The sequence below is a fragment of the Myxine glutinosa genome, chromosome 3 (genome assembly GCF_964187855.1).
Source record: "Myxine glutinosa chromosome 3, kmMyxGlut1.1, whole genome shotgun sequence".
Taxonomy (NCBI): domain Eukaryota; kingdom Metazoa; phylum Chordata; class Myxini; order Myxiniformes; family Myxinidae; genus Myxine; species Myxine glutinosa.
The window spans coordinates 52,390,165-52,407,277 of NC_136263.1; the positions used below are offsets into that span (position 1 = coordinate 52,390,165).

The 17,113-nt window shown below is 44.9% G+C and overlaps 1 protein-coding gene across 1 annotated transcript in view; it reads right to left on the bottom strand.

Moving 5' to 3' along the window:
- Nucleotides 1-17,113, bottom strand: part of LOC137424239 (uncharacterized) — a 238,076-nt gene that overhangs the window by 126,487 nt on the left and 94,476 nt on the right. The window contains exons 4-8 of the mRNA XM_078773568.1: nt 6,664-6,713; nt 1,632-1,675; nt 1,377-1,484; nt 349-458; nt 83-175 (exon numbers count right to left, since the gene is read on the bottom strand). Of these exons, the coding sequence (XP_078629694.1) occupies nt 83-175; nt 349-458; nt 1,377-1,484; nt 1,632-1,675; nt 6,664-6,713 (405 nt within the window). The remainder of the gene's footprint in view (nt 1-82; nt 176-348; nt 459-1,376; nt 1,485-1,631; nt 1,676-6,663; nt 6,714-17,113) is intronic.

The following is a 17,113-nucleotide window of genomic DNA, read 5'->3' on the forward strand; positions in this document are numbered from 1 at the left end:
GCTGGTGATCATATTCTAGTGACGGGCCTAGTATTGGCAGCTGCAAAATGTATACTTATCCTCCAGTATTGCAGGCACTCACCTTATATGGCGAGCGTGTCATTGCATCAGGTAGGCTGAGGGTGTCAGATGGGGTGCATCGTCTGTCTGCCTGTATTCTCTCATACACGGCCAACTGCACAAAAAAGTTTGCATTTTGCCTGTTAGATGCATTTTAAAGAGCTCATTCGTTTCAGCAAATTCTGGATATAGATTGAATGGAGTAATGGGTGTGACATGGTGTGTGGTTAAAAACTGTGCAAGGCTATCCCAACTCAGGTTTTGTTTCTGTTGCCCTTGCCCACACACCCTGTGCAAAGCCTGCTCAATGGTGAGTCTGCGCTCCTTCACCAGCGTCATGAGCTCGATCCGGTCATCATCGCTCATCGTGATTTCACTTGCGACAAATCCAACGGTGCCTGCACATCCCACCGGCACTACGTGTGCTTACCGAGGCCAGAACAAGTGCACTGTACACACTTAGGATGTGTGCAATACAATGCATCAGCAAAACGTACATACGCGGAGTCAGCATACCAACTGTAACTACTCACCATGTGCATGTCATGACAGCACAGTAGGTGCAAATCACAATAGGTGCAAATCATAGTAGATGCAAATCACAGTAGGTGCAAATCATAGTCGGTGCAAATCATCGTAGGTGCAAATCATAGTAGGTGCAAATCATAGTAGGTGCAAATCATAGTAGGTGCAAATCATAGTAGGTGCATATCACAGTAGGTGCAAATCATAGTAGGTGCAAATCATAGTAGATGCATATCACAGTAGGTGCAAATCATAGTAGGTGCAAATCATAGTAGGTGCAAATCATAGTAGATGCATAATCATAGTAGGTGCAAATCATAGTAGGTGCAAATCATAGTAGGTGCAAATCATAGTAGGTGCAAATCATAGTAGGTGCATATCACAGTAGGTGCAAATCATCGTAGGTGCAAATCATAGTAGGTGCAAATCATAGTAGGTGCAAATCATAGTAGGTGCAAATCATAGTAGGTGCAAATCATAGTAGGTGCAAATCATAGTAGGTGCAAATCATAGTAGGTGCAAATCATAGTAGGTGCAAATCATGGTAGGTGCAAATCACAGTAGCTCGTGCATGTTGACCATTAGCAGGCCCAGAATGTGTGCAATGCACCAGTAAAATGTGTGCACCCGACACCATACTAATAAGTGCTTTGTACACTGTGTGTGCACTGTATGACAGCACAATGCGATGACATAGTGTACGATCTCGATAGATTTACGAGTGCTACACACGCAGGTGCTGCAACCAGAGGTGTGCATGTGATCAGGTGCTGTCAGGCTGCATAACAAACCTGCGTGCCGTGCCTCACCATGCTCCTTACTATGCCGGCTTACACGGCGAGGCATACGCTGCAGGCTTTGCCACAGGGATGGCACCTTCTGCTTGTTCTGGATTTTCCCTGGCAAAGGCATCCGACTCATTTATAATCATCTTAATAACCATAACCAAAAGCAAAATTATCATTACCAGGACTTAAATCCCCAGAAATTGCTGAGGAGGAACATCAATATGCAGCTTATAAATGCCTCATTAATAATCCACTTACCCAAGTCTTTCTCTTCTTGCCTCATGGTGGTATCATGTGACGCGCTGCATGGGAATAGAGAAATTAGACATGCACAAAGCCTCAAATTGCACATCAACTGATGACATTACATTGCGAATAAGTAAGAACTTTGACAGTGTAAGTGGGAAAGTTTTCCTTTGATCACAGGGACGTTGATTGTCTGCGACACATCACAGAACTGTCGGGAGTTATTGGATAGCAGAATGGGAGGCGACCACCGAGGAAAGGCCATGCATCAGGCAGCAGGATCCTGATACATCAGGCAGCAGGATCCTGATACATCAAGCAGCAGGATCCTGATACATCAGGCAGCAGGATCCTGATACATCAGGCAGCAGGATCCTGATACATCAGGCAGCAGGATCCTGATACATCAGGCAGCAGGATCCTGATACATCAGGCAGGAGTATCCTGATACATCAGGCAGGAGTATCCTGATACATCAGGCAGCAGGGTCCTGATACATCAGGCAGCAGGGTCCTGATACATCAGGCAGCAGGGTCCTGATACATCAGGCAGCAGGATCCTGATACATCAGGCAGCAGGATCCTGATACATCAGGCAGCAGGATCCTGATACATCAGGCAGCAGGATCCTGATACATCAGGCAGCAGGATCCTGATACATCAGGCAGCAGGATCCTGATACATCAGGCAGCAGGATCCTGATACATCAGGCAGCAGTATCCTGATACATCAGGCAGGAGTATCCTGATACATCAGGCAGCAGGGTCCTGATACATCAGGCAGCAGGGTCCTGATACATCAGGCAGCAGGGTCCTGATACATCAGGCAGCAGGATCCTGATACATCAGGCAGCAGGATCCTGATACATCAGGCAGCAGGATCCTGATACATCAGGCAGCAGGATCCTGATACATCAGGCAGCAGGATCCTGATACATCAGGCAGCAGGATCCTGATACATCAGGCGAACGAGAGTGCAGGAGCTACCTTGCTACACGACACAACTGAACTACCTTGCGACACTCTATACTTTCACCCTCACGGTTTGTGTACAGTACTAACAACCATGCTCACAGATCCTATAAACCCTGCTGATCACCTATGTAAGGGCATGAAATGAATGAATGAATGATCGTTTTAAGGCCATTTCCCCGCTAGAGCAGGGGCTAGCCTTGTGGGCCCCATGACCTCATGGTTCCCTTGTTTAAGGCGACGTTTTATGGCCGGGTGCTCTTCCTGACGCCAACCCTTAGTCGCCTCTTACGATGCGCAGGGATACTATGTACCTATTCTAAATCGGGGTACACACCGTGATCATTCATCCCAGCAAACTGGTACTCAATTTGCCGACTTCGGATGGATGACAGGCTGAGTTAACCCCCCTGGTGATAATTTAGCGATCGACCGGGATTCAAACTCAGGATCTTAGGATCCCAAGCTGCACCCTAACAGCTAACCCAACACCAAGCTTACCTATGTAAGGGCAGAAGAAAGAAAAATAATTATCATGAATCTTGGAAGGTTTCCAAAAAAAAACTCCACCCGATGTTAATTGAGGATTAATCCAGAGTATTGATGTCTAAAAGGTTATACTTTAACGCCTAAAAGGTTATACTTTAATGCCTAAAAGGTTATACTTTAACGCCTAAAAGGTTATACTTTAACGCCTAAAAGGTTATACTTTAATGCCTAAAAGGTTATACTTTAACGCCTAAAAGGTTATACTTTAATGCCTAAAAGGTTATACTTTAATGCCTAAAAGGTTATACTTTAACGCCTAAAAGGTTATACTTTAACGCCTAAAAGGTTATACTTTAACGCCTAAAAGGTTATACTTTAACGCCTAAAAGGTTATACTTTAATGCCTAAAAGGTTATACTTTAATGCCTAAAAGGTTATACTTTAACGCCTAAAAGGTGATACTTTAATGCCTAAAAGGTTATAATTTAATGCCTAAAAGGTTATACTTTAACGCCTAAAAGGTTATACTTTAACGCCTAAAAGGTATACTTTAACGCCTAAAAGGTTATACTTTAACGCCTAAAAGGTTATACTTTAACGCCTAAAAGGTTATACTTTAACGCCTAAAAGGTTATACTTTAATGCCTAAAAGGTTATACTTTAATGCCTAAAAGGTTATACTTTAACGCCTAAAAGGTTATACTTTAACGCCTAAAAGGTTATAATTTAACACCTAAAAGGTTATACTTGAACGCCTAAAAGGTTATACTTTAACGCCTAAAAGGTTATACTTTAACGCCTACAAGGTTATACTTTCATGCCTAAAAGGTTATACTTTAACGCCTAAAAGGTTGTACGTTAACACCTAAAAGGTTATACTTTAACGCCTAAAAGGTTATACTTCAACGCCTAAAAGGTGATACTTTAACGCCTAAAAGGTTATACTTTAGCGCCTAAAAGGTGATACTTTAACGCCTAAAAGGTTATACTTCAACGCCTAAAAGGTGATACTTTAACGCCTAAAAGGTTATACTTTAGCGCCTAAAAGGTGATACTTTAACGCCTAAAAGGTTATACTTTAACGCCTAAAAGGTTATACTTTAACGCCTAAATGGTTATACTTTAATGCCTAAAAGGTTATACTTCAACGCCTAAAAGGTGATACTTTAACGCCTAAAAGGTTATACTTTAGCGCCTAAAAGGTGATACTTTAACGCCTAAAAGGTTATACTTTAACGCCTAAAAGGTTATACTTTAACGCCTAAATGGTTATACTTTAATGCCTAAAAGGTGATACTTTAACGCCTAAAAGGTTATACTTTAACGCCTAAAAGGTGATACTTTAACGCCTAAAAGGTTATACTTTAATGCCTAAAAGGTTATACTTTAACGCCTAAAAGGTTATACTTTAACGCCTAAAAGGTTATACTTTAATGCCTAAAAGGTTATACTTTAACGCCTAAAAGGTTATACTTTAACGCCTAAAAGGTTATACTTTAACGCCTAAAAGGTTATACTTTAACGACTAAAAGGTTATACTTTAACGCCTAAAAGGTTATACTTTAGCGCCTAAAAGGTTATACTTTAACGCCTAAAAGGTTATACTTTAACGCCTAAAAGGTTATACTTTAACGCCTAAAAGGTTATACTTTAACGCCTAAAAGGTTGTACTTTAACGCCTAAAAGGTTATACTTTAACGACTAAAAGGTTATACTTTAACGCCTAAAAGGTTATACTTTAGCGCCTAAAAGGTTATACTTTAACGCCTAAAAGGTTATATTTTAACGCCTAAAAGGTTATACTTTAACGCCTAAATGGTTATACTTTAATGCCTAAAAGGTGATACTTTAACGACTAAAAGGTTATACTTTAACGCCTAAAAGGTGATACTTTAACGCCTAAAAGGTTATACTTTAATGCCTAAAAGGTTATACTTTAACGCCTAAATGGTTATACTTTAACGCCTAAAAGGTTATACTTTAACGCCTAAAAGGTTATACTTTAACGACTAAAAGGTTATACTTTAACGCCTAAAAGGTTATACTTTAATGCCTAAAAGGTTATACTTTAACGCCTAAAAGGTTATACTTTAACGCCTAAAAGGTTATACTTTAACGCCTAAAAGGTTATACTTTAACGACTAAAAGGTTATACTTTAACGCCTAAAAGGTTATACTTTAACGCCTAAAAGGTTATACTTTAACGCCTAAAAGGTTATACTTTAACGCCTAAAAGGTTATACTTTAACGCCTAAAAGGTTATACTTTAACGCCTAAAAGGTTATACTTTAACGCCTAAAAGGTTATACTTTAACGACTAAAAGGTTATACTTTAACGCCTAAAAGGTTATACTTTAACGCCTAAAAGGTTATACTTTAACGCCTAAAAGGTTATACTTTAACGCCTAAAAGGTTATACTTTAACGCCTAAAAGGTTATACTTTAACGCCTAAAAGGTTATACTTTAACGCCTAAAAGGTTATACTTTAACGCCTAAAAGGTTATACTTTAACGCCTAAAAGGTTATACTTTAACGACTAAAAGGTTATACTTTAACGACTAAAAGGTTATACTTTAACGCCTAAAAGGTTCTACTTTAACGCCTAAAAGGTTATACTTTAACGCCTAAAAGGTTATACTTTAACGCCTAAAAGGTTATACTTTAACGACTAAAAGGTTATACTTTAACGACTAAAAGGTTATACTTTAACGCCTAAAAGGTTATACTTTAACGCCTAAAAGGTTATACTTTAACGCCTAAAAGGTTATACTTTAACGCCTAAAAGGTTATACTTTAACGCCTAAAAGGTTATACTTTAACGCCTAAATGGTTATACTTTAATGCCTAAAAGGTGATACTTTAACGCCTAAAAGGTATACTTTAACGCCTAAAAGGTTCTACTTTAACGCCTAAAAGGTTATACTTTAACGCCTAAAAGGTTATACTTTAACGCCTAAAAGGTATACTTTAACGCCTAAAAGGTTATACTTTAACGCCCTTTCTTGGTATGTGGTTACACGAGCATCTTCAAGAGCTTTATTATTATCTGATAAAGGCAGAATAATGTAGATGAAGACACATTGGCCTGTTTTGGAGAAGTGCATACAGTGTATATATATATGGAGATAGAGCACAGACAACTCGACATCTCTCACAAATGGCAGAAATGTTTGAGTTCTGGTTCCTTCCTGTGCTGTTAAATTATGGGATAAAAGCCTAGTTTGTAACTATTAGGCTGCTGAGCTCGCACAGCACACACAGGAGGTGGAAACAAGGCTGGAATTATGAACGACAGTACAGACGATAAACACAAGACTTCAGGGACAATAAGCCGCTTGTGAGCTGGAGAGCTTTATAACCGGTGGTTTATCATTCAAGAAGCACATCCTGCAGATTGGGGGGTCTGGGGTGGGAGTGGGGACGGGGGCGGAGGGGAGTAAATAAAACAAGTGGGTTTGGCTCAGAGAGAGACAGGGAAGTGAATCGTGCTGCAGAGCGGAGACAGGAATGATTATTTTGCAAAGTCCTCCTCCAATCCCTTAGTCATTGCCGGCTGAGATAGTGACAGTATTTGTGTGACTCACATGGGTCTGCTCGTTGCTGTGTTGAACTCTGTAGAAGAGGCCAAAGCACCCTGCAAAACAACAACCGAATAATATGCATCGACGAATATAATACAGACCTTATAACGTGCTCATATGCATCTTAATATAATTCACCAAATGTCCGTCTGTCTGTCCGTTCGAAGGTATCGCAAAAACGGCTGAACCGATCACAACGATATTTTGGGTGGGTAATCCTGGGACCCCCTGGAGTAAAATAGGCTATATTGTTTTTCCAATTTTTTTGCAATTTTCCAGTTTTTCCAAACACGATGGAATGACAAGTCAGGAGACGACGATGGTTCACGAGCGAGCGGTATTCAATGACAAAGGACGGACTGTAACCGAAACAGGCCCGGACAGGCCAGGCCCGGAAATGCAAAACGATGGTTGCTGACCTTGAAATGAGATAGAAAATAATGTATAATCAGTTATGAGGTTAGTTAGCTACACAATACCGAAAATCCAGTGAAAAATGAAATAAAAAAAAATAAAAAATTTCAAAACGTTTTTAAAAATCGAGCTACGTGGGGCTAGACACTTGACATTTGGCCTAACCAAATATCGAAACCCCTGTCAGATTCCACCAAACCCCTCGGAGAAGATGTAGCTTGAACTCGATTACCCCCTAAAAATACATCTTTTTAGGGCGTGGCTCCGCCCACAATGGGCGCAATACGCCCACTCAAGGCAGGACACAACTAGATCATGATATCAACCTCCCACCCAAGTTTCATCAAGATCGGATGATATCATCGGGTAGTTATGCTGCGGACAGACAGACACACAGACACACAGACACACACACAGACAGACGCACACACATGACGAATATAGTGGTCACTTGATAACTCGTGAACCAATATTTACCAATATAATAATAATAATAATAATTCATTTATTTTGTATAGCGCTTTTCAAGAAGCCCAAAGGCACTTTGACAGAGTGTAAAACATAATGCATAACAATACATGAAAACAACAATTGCAAAAAGACAAGAATCAATAGGGAAATATTTAAAGCAAAAGGAGGGAGAAGGAGAAGAGATAGTCAGGGGTTAAATGCTGTGGGTTGAATGTTGAATGCAGTGTTGAACAGGTGGGTCTTTAGTGATGTTTTGAATGTGGTGAGTGAGGAGGAGTCTCTGATGGTGTGAGGTAGTGAGTTCCAGAGGGTGGGAGCAGCGATGGAGAAGGCCCTGTCCCCCCAGGATCTGAATTTGGTCCGGATGGGGGGGGGGGGGGGGGTCAGGAGGTTGGTACCAGCAGAGCGGAGGTTGCGGGTGGGAGTGTGTCTGGAGAGGAGGTCAGCCAGGTAGGATGGGGCCAGGTTATGGAATATAAACAGTGATGTGGCTTTTATTGAAATTCTTCAAATACTGTTTAGATTTTGATGATTTGCGTGTGATATGAATTAACGGATGTTTATATAAATCGTTTAAAATTTAAAAAAAAGTCTTCAATTTCTGATATTTTGCCTTTTTATTTGGACCTCCCAATTGAAGCTCCGCACGTAGGGCGATACCGTTGCTAGTTTACTATAATTCACCAAATGTCTGTCTGTCTGTCTGTTCCCAGGTACCACAAAAACGACTGAACCGATCGCAACGACATTTTGGGTGGGTAATCCTGGGGCTCCCTGGAGTAAAATAGGCTATATTGTTTTTCCAATTTTTTTCCAAATTTTCCAATTTCCAATTTTCCAGTTTTTCCAAACACGATAGAATAATATTTACCGATATGAACAGTGATGTGGCTTTTATTGAAATTCTACAAATACTGTTTCGATTTTGATGATTTCCGTGTGATATGATTTAACGGATGTTTATATAAATCGTTTAAAATAAAAAAAGCCTTCAATTTCTGATATTTTGCCTTTTAATTTGGGCCTCCCAATTAAAACCCCGCCCGCAGGGCGGGTACCGTTGCTAGTTTACTCAATTCATCGAATATACTAAAACTCATCGAGGGATCGACAAAAAGTTTCAGCAGAAACCCCACTGCAATGATGCATCGTACGATCGATCTTGGATGAAAATTACATGTGACTCGACTCTCGATCAAGTACCGTCCACGTTCTGAACTTTGGATCTCCACGGTCGTATATGGAAAACGGAAGGTCATATTAGAGATGAAGAAAAAATCCATCTTTAGAGGCCATTTTTCCCCCGTAGAGCAGGCGTTGGCCTTTTTCGGACACCGTGGTCCCCTTTTTTGAAGCGATGTTTTATGGCCGGAAGCCCTTCCTGCCGCCAACCCTGTTAGTCGCCACTTGCAACACACAGGGAATTACCAGTGAACTGGAACTCAATGACATGAAGAATGATGGTAAATATAGAGTGATAACAGTAATCATTTTCTCACAACCACATTAGCTTTTATCGTATCTGTGTGTGGCTTTTGGAATGTGTGCACCAAAAGTGATGCGATTTTCTGGAATAATTAGGGCCACAAGTATATTAAAGTGACTGTTTAATCAGTTGTTATTACAATTAATGGTCACACTTTTACTTTGAGACACCTTACATTCAATCGATATCTCAAGAGGGCTGCCAGGATAGCTCAAATGCGCTCGCCTTTGATTGGTCGAGCCTGGGTTCGGATCTCGACCCAGCTATAAACTGTCACCCTGGTGCTTCGCAGGCAGGGTGAGGCACCAATGTGTGTACTGTCCCTCCGCGGGACGTTAAGCCGGAGGACCCGTCTCCCACCACTAGTTAGGCTTAGGGTTAGGGTTAGGGTTAGGGTTGTTAGGGTTAGTTAGGGTTAGGGTTAGGGTTAGGGTTAATGGTCCTGGACGTTAAAGATCCCTCGGTGATAGTAAGCAGGCTACCACCGGCAATCTGAACAAATTCCAAGATCCTGCTTTGCCTGACTACTGTGAAAGCCATGGCAAGCCACCAGCATACTCTTTCCAAGAGACTGCTTCGGCAGCACCGATGCTCTGTCAAGAGTACAATCCATTGATGATGAAGATATCTCAAGAACCATTGATCTTCCCAGGTTTAAAAAAGGAAGTGGAATTAACCTTTGAGATAGCTCACTCAAACTCAATTTCCCTCCCATGAGGATAACGAGGGCCTAAAACCATCCAGTTAGAAATGCATCAGCATTCTCGAGAACACTGTTGTTCAGGAGAACTTAACAGGTGCATACAACAAGACTGTTTTTGTTTGAGTGAGTGCGATTTTGTAGGACGAGTTTGTATTGCTCTGTTCTTGTGGCAATCCAGTGGAACTGCCGAATTACTCATTCACAGCATATTGGTCCGATACCATCCCTTCCATTTCATGCGGCACGCAATACATGCTATCTGGCAACCGGCTCGTATTCCATTCCATTTCATACGTCTGAAACACTCGGTGGCGATAATGACGAGCCAATTTGCTTTAACAGTTCATTTTAGTACTCGACTTCAACTCGAGGTAATTTTGTTTCGCTCAATCCATTCATATTATGGATAATGTGGCCCCATCCTTCCAGTTACATTACATTCCATCTCACGCAGTTATTCTTAGATATCTGGTTACCTTCTCATCTGCTCTTTCCACTTTATATATATATATATATATATATATATATATATATATATATATATATATATATATATATATATATATATATATATATATATATATATATATATATATACATATATATATATATATATATATATATATATATGTATGTATGTATGTATGTATGTATGTATGTATGTATATATATATATATATATATATGTATGTATGTATGTATGTATGTATGTATGTATGTATGTATATATATATATATATATATATATATATATATATATATATATATATATATTCTTGCGGATATGGGATTTGCATCCATCCATATCCGCTTGTAAATATTCCCCTATTTCCTCAATACTTCCCAACTATCCCCAATCCCCCATTCCCTAGTCCCATTTTCTGTAAACAACACTCTGTAGACCCGACCTCCCCCTATTTCCCCCATTAAATGTCGCACCCAGGTTCACCGCATCTCACGTAGACAACTATAGGACATCTTGCTAGTTATTCTTAGTCTATGTCAGTTAAGGACTCGTTTCCATTAATTCTGACTCTTCGTTGCACCAGAATGTGATTGTATGGCACCGTTAGGAAGTTTAGGACCTCCCAATACCTCCCCGCAGCTCTTCCTCACGGTTCAGCAACAACAACAACAACAACAACGGCGGCGGCGCGGGGAGTGCGCGTCCTCACTCCGGCTTGGTTGGTAGGGGGTGTTGGGAGGGCACCAGGCCTTTCCAACGAGCCGCCATCGAACATGTGCTCGACGGGGTTACCAAGTAGGGGCTCGCTGTCAGCTCCTCGTCAAGGGCAGAGCCCGGTAACCCCCGCACCCAATAGAAGCGGCGGACCGGTCCCATCTGGGGCGGAGCCAACCAGCCGAGGGCGTGTGACTCCCCGCTGAGCATGCGCAGCCGAGGGGGAGGTGATGTCAGATGCGCGCTGAGCTTGGAGAAGAAAGACGCCACCTCCGAGCGCTGTGAGGCCTCCCTGCATCTTTTGGACCGTGCTTGATCCTGTCCCCGAGCCAAGGTGCACCTTGTGCTATCAACCGACCTGTCCTTCCCTGCCATCAATCCCTGTGTAAGTCAGCCTTGTTCCGTTTGTCTGTGGTCTGTCTGGGCTAGATAAGATTGTATCTAAGTGCCTATCTCTTCTGTGTCTTTTACCTCACTCTACCTTGTAATCTACCCCTTTTCTCCACCACTAATTATATCCTCCTCCGGAGGTCTTGAGAACTGTACCCCTTGCGTCGTTTCATTTATCCCAGTCGTTGTGTCCTTTCCATCATTGATTTAGCGTAGCGCGATTTGGCCAACGTTCGAGTGGAATCGGGTGAGTTGGGGGTAATCGGGTAAACTGTACGAACACGGCGGCCATTCCGCTCGGTCAAGCAACATCTTTAGCCGTGTCCGTAACAATTGGTGTCGGGAAGTGAGATTGGACCCGAAGCGCGCTTCACGCGCTCGAAATTAACTGTGAAATTTGTTTTGTTTTAAAATAAAAACCCGAATTTTGAAAGTCGCGCTATGGCAGATCAAGACGGCTGGGTTCCGGTCGAGGAGAGTGAGGCAGGGTCGATCCAGGACCAAATTGAGGGACATGAGGAGAGCGAAGCAGTGAGGGCGGCAGGTTCGCAAAATGGCGTCCTCGCGCACGAGGTTACGGGCGCGCAAAATGGCGCCTCGCAGATGGCTACGGCGGCCGCGCCCGCTGCACAAGTGGGAGGGATTGACATGCAGGCCCTCATTGCGCAGCTACAGGCAGCTGTACAGATGAGTATGGGGAGCCAAATTGAGCGACTGGGTGAGCGATTGGAGGGCCAAATGGGGGTAATGAGGGACGAAGCGAGGGGTACCGGTGAGGGATTAGACAAGAAATTTGAGGGATTAGACAAGAAATTTGAGGGATTAGACAAGAAATTTGAGGGGTTAGACAATGGGATAGAAGGGGTGAAACATGGGTTAACGGGGGTAGAAAACAGAATGGCCGCTCAAGAGAATCAAATGGAAGGGATGAAAAAGGGGTTAGAGGGGTTAGAAACTAGTATGGAAGGCAAATTGAGGGACATGAGGGACCAAGCGGAAAGGGAAGTTAAACAAATGGGGCAGCAGATAGAGGGGGTCAGAATGGGGGTAGAAACTAAATTGGATGCTCACAGGGAGGAAATGGAGCAGATGAGGGTGGCATCTGGGCAGGAGATGCAAGTAATGGGAGAAGAGATCAGAAGAGGTGTGAGTGAGGAGGTCGGAGGAGTGCGTGAGGAGGTGAGGCACTGTAAGGAGCGCATGGAGAAGGAGGTGAGAAAGGGGACTGTAAAATTGCAAGGTGGTATAGAGGAGTTGACGCTGGGAGTAGAACAACTGACAGTGGGACAAAAGGAGTTGGGGGACCAGGTAAAGAAGAACACAGCGGTAATAGAGGGTTTAAAATCGACACAGAAGGAGATGAAAAAGGACGTAGGGGTAATTAAAAAAGAGTGTCAGACGGTACATGAGGACCTGACGAGGAAAATGAACAAGGTGGTAGAGGTGATGGAGGTTAAAGAGCGGGAGGTGCGGGAGCACATAGGAAAAAATAAGGTGGAGTTAGAGGAAGAACTTAAGGGGGCGCACGAGGAGATGAAGGAGGTGAAGCAGAAATTAGAAGAAGTGGAAGAAGGGGTGAGCGAAATTAAGAAGCGACGGAGAGAGGATAAGAAAGAGATAAAGGAGGAAGTAAAAGAATTGGTCCAAAGTCTGTGTTCGGATCGTGATGATGTGCTCATTAACCGGATGAGGGATTCGCAGGTGATGGAGGAGAAGCGAAGAGAAAGAGGACCCGGTGTAAGTGGTGACCAATATGGTCGTGCGTATGATGCGCCAGGTGATTTAATAAGCTTGGGGGTCGAGATAGACCCGGATGTTCGTGAGAGGCCAAGAGTGAGGTGTATGGCTGGTCCGGAGGGTATGGAACGAGGGTGCGAGCGAGAGGGTCCGGTGATGGGAGAGGTGCGAGGTGTGAGTGAGCAAGGTTGTGGTGGTATGGAATGGGTAGCGGGTTGCGGAAGTGTGACCCATGCATCGACACCAACAGGGGTAGTTTTTAGAGGGACAGGGGAGGCACGGGAGCCCCTTGGGGGTAATGTACTGTGGGGGCCCGGCCGGTTCGGCCCCGCGCTGACCCCGCAAGGGGCGACGCACGGGGTCCGGCAGGCGGGCAACGACTCACATACGAGGTGGTCCCACAAGGTCCCACTCGCGCCGTATGACGGTGGGTAAGGGTGGCATCCCTGCCATCCTTCCCATGAAGGGGGGCAAATGCGCTATAGATTGTGGGGTGTATGGCAGTGAAAACTAGCCCGGGTGGGTTAGGATATTGTGTGTAGGGATCTAGCGAAGATGACATTAGGTAACGTTAAGGTTAGTTAGTGACAAGGATACCTGTAGAGGGGACGCAGGTAGATTAGAGTGGATGATAATGACGAGGGAGCGCAATAGTTTAAAGGGACGACTGGGAAGCGCAAGTTTCAGAGGGGAGTAGTTAGATGAGATGATGCTGTGTGAGAACTGGACAGGTGTGTGGAGCAGTGTATGAGTAGTGAGTGTTGTGGATCAGCGCGAATGCGCTTGGGGGAGAGAAGGGTGCAGGCGGCACCAAGTATGAGAGCACAGGTGTGCAAGTACAGGTGTGTGGAATACATGGAGTATTGGAATGAGTGGTGTGGAGAGAGTTGGAGTAAGTGGTACGGAGTGGTGTGCATGGTGCGAAGGTGTGGATGGGGGAAGAGTGGACCCCTTTTCACGAGTACCCGGGGAGGGTAGTTTAAAGAATAGTTAGAAGGTATAGGTAAATTGTGGTTGGATATTGGCATTTGTGGTGCGGATGCAGAATGGTATTGTGGATGGGTGCATTGGTGTGGTGAAATTGGCTGGTCGTGTGGCTTGTTAGTATGAGTGTGAATGGTTGGGCACTCCGCCACTGTTAGATGTCGGCCAGGTGAGGCCGCAGGTGGGCTCTGGGAGCCGTTAGTGTCAGTGGGTGCCTGAGGATCCCGGGTGTGGATCGGGCAGCCCGTGCCAGAGAGGGCACTGAGGGGGTGAGAGTGCGAGAGGGCCTTCCCCAGTTAGTTAGGTTAGGGTGAGGAGCAGGTGAGCTCGGTAGGCAACAACAGTGGTGGAGGTGTGCAGGTGGGCGGACCAGCTGGGAGCGTCACACGACCCAGCCACCGAAATTGTGCGGGGGCACCGAGTGATGAATCGGGGGAGTGAGACCCCAACTTGAGAAGCACCACAGTTTGGTCAATGGGAATTGGTTTTTAGAACCCATAGTGTAAGTTGGCCAATGGATTGGCAGGGAAAGACCCCGGGTAATGTAAAGTTGTTGAAGTCATTTAGGAAATAGTTAGGATTGATGACCCTGTCGCACCATACGCAGCCACTTACGTGAGGTAGTGATGATGACTCCACACCTGTGTTCCTTTGTTCTGTGTTGCAGGAAGGGAGAATTGCTGTGTGGATTTGTGAGACGCATCACGACGTGGATGAGACATTGGGGTGATTCCATCTCTCCCTCCTTAGGAGGGACTGATGATGAATTGGTGATGGCAAATTTTGATGTTGAGTTGGAGATGGCAAATTTTGATGAGAGTTGGAAATGGCAAATTTGATTGGTTAGGAGGGAGAGAAGACGAATTTGGTTGATGGGAGGAACGGGGAAGACAGTAGGGACGTTTGTTGATGTGTAAAGTAGATGTTTATGGGTAGTGTTGTGTTTTGTGGATACAGTAAGGGGTAAGGGAGGGGCAATGTAGGTTACCTGGTGGGGGGGGGGGGGCGTACGGTAGGAACGTACCTGTCTCACCTGGTTCCCATGTGCCCCCAGTGTGCATTACCTAGTATTGCGTGCACTTTTGCGCCCTTACCACCTTACTCACTTGTCTTCTTTTGTCTCCCACCTCCGAGGATCTGGCTTTGGGGCAGAGAGAGAGGAGAGAGAGGTGCTGGCTCCGCAGTTGTGGGCCTGCACTTCCGCTGCTTGCTGCCTGGATCGATACACCATATGGACCGCAATTTTGGTGGCCGCCCACAATGGACCGCAGTTCTTTGGCGGTCAAGCACCACACGTGGATGGACCTCTGGGTCAACGTGGCACCTATGCCATACAGGTGAACCACTTTTAGTTGGCCCCCCTGACGGCCACAAGTTAGAAATGGACGCGGTTGGCGCCTTTCTTTATTTTTAAAGAAGCCAGAAGGCCAAGTGCACTCCATGAAGGCAAGACCAGCGGCAGAACATCGGCCGGCTGCGACACCACCGGTGACCATGGACACTTAATTGTGCATTTTTATTGAACACTTTATTGGTGCACCGGATGGTGCTGACTGTACATAATGGGGTGGTGCTTTTGGTTCTTGGACGGGGTGCTCTGCACATTATTAAAGGCCGTAGGGCCACAGGGCACTCGTGGGTTGGTGTATCGATGCTGGCATGCGTGCTCTCTCTATGCATAACATCTGCATGTGTTCCTCAAAGAACAGGTCCTGGATCGTAGTGTAAATATCAGTGTAGTGTTGTATAAATGATGCTCCCTACAGGCTGTATGTTTAGCTTGAGGATGCTTTCCGCGATTCGGTTATCCTGTGGGTGTGTTTCTGGTAGGAGAAAGGTGCAACGTCGCAGGGGGACATATTTACTCATTTGTGAACATCTGTAAAACTGTCGCACTCAGGGTTGAGTTAATAGTAGAGGGAACTACATCTGAGTGCCACACTAACGTAGGTAAAAATTTATCGGGTCGGGACGCCCCGAGGTAGAGAAGGGTGCAATGTTGCGGATATGGGATTTGCATCCATCCATATCCGCTTGTAAATATTCCCCTATTTCCTCAATACTTCCCAACTATCCCCAAATCCCCCATTCCCTAGTCCCATTTTCTGTAAACAACACTCTGTAGACCCGACCTCCCCCTATTTCCCCCATTAAATGTCGCACCCAGGTTCACCGCATCTCACGTAGACAACTATAGGACATCTTGCTAGTTATTCTTAGTCTATGTCAGTTAAGGACTCGTTTCCATTAATTCTGACTCTTCGTTGCACCAGAATGTGATTGTATGGCACCGTTAGGAAGTTTAGGACCTCCCAATACCTCCCCGCAGCTCTTCCTCACGGTTCAGCAACAACAACAACAACAACAACGGCGGCGGCGGCGCGGGGAGTGCGCGTCCTCACTCCGGCTTGGTTGGTAGGGGGTGTTGGGAGGGCACCAGGCCTTTCCAACGAGCCGCCATCAAACATGTGCTCGACGGGGTTACCAAGTAGGGGCTCGCTGTCAGCTCCTCGTCAAGGGCGGAGCCCGGTAACCCCCGCACCCAATAGAAGCGGCGGACCGGTCCCATCTGGGGCGGAGCCAACCAGCCGAGGGCGTGTGACTCCCCGCTGAGCATGCGCAGCCGAGGGGGAGGTGACGTCAGATGCGCGCTGAGCTTGGAGAAGAAAGACGCCACCTCCGAGCGCTGTGAGGCCTCCCTGCATCTTTTGGACCGTGCTTGATCCTGTCCCCGAGCCAAGGTGCACCTTGTGCTATCAACCGACCTGTCCTTCCCTGCCATCAATCCCTGTGTAAGTCAGCCTTGTTCCGTTTGTCTGTGGTCTGTCTGGGCTAGATAAGATTGTATCTAAGTGCCTATCTCTTCTGTGTCTTTTACCTCACTCTACCTTGTAATCTACCCCTTTTCTCCACCACTAATTATATCCTCCTCCGGAGGTCTTGAGAACTGTACCCCTTGCGTCGTTTCATTTATCCCAGTCGTTGTGTCCTTTCCATCATTGATTTAGCGTAGCGCGATTTGGCCAACGTTCGAGTGGAATCGGGTGAGTTGGGGGTAATCGGGTAAACTGTACGAACACGGCGGCCA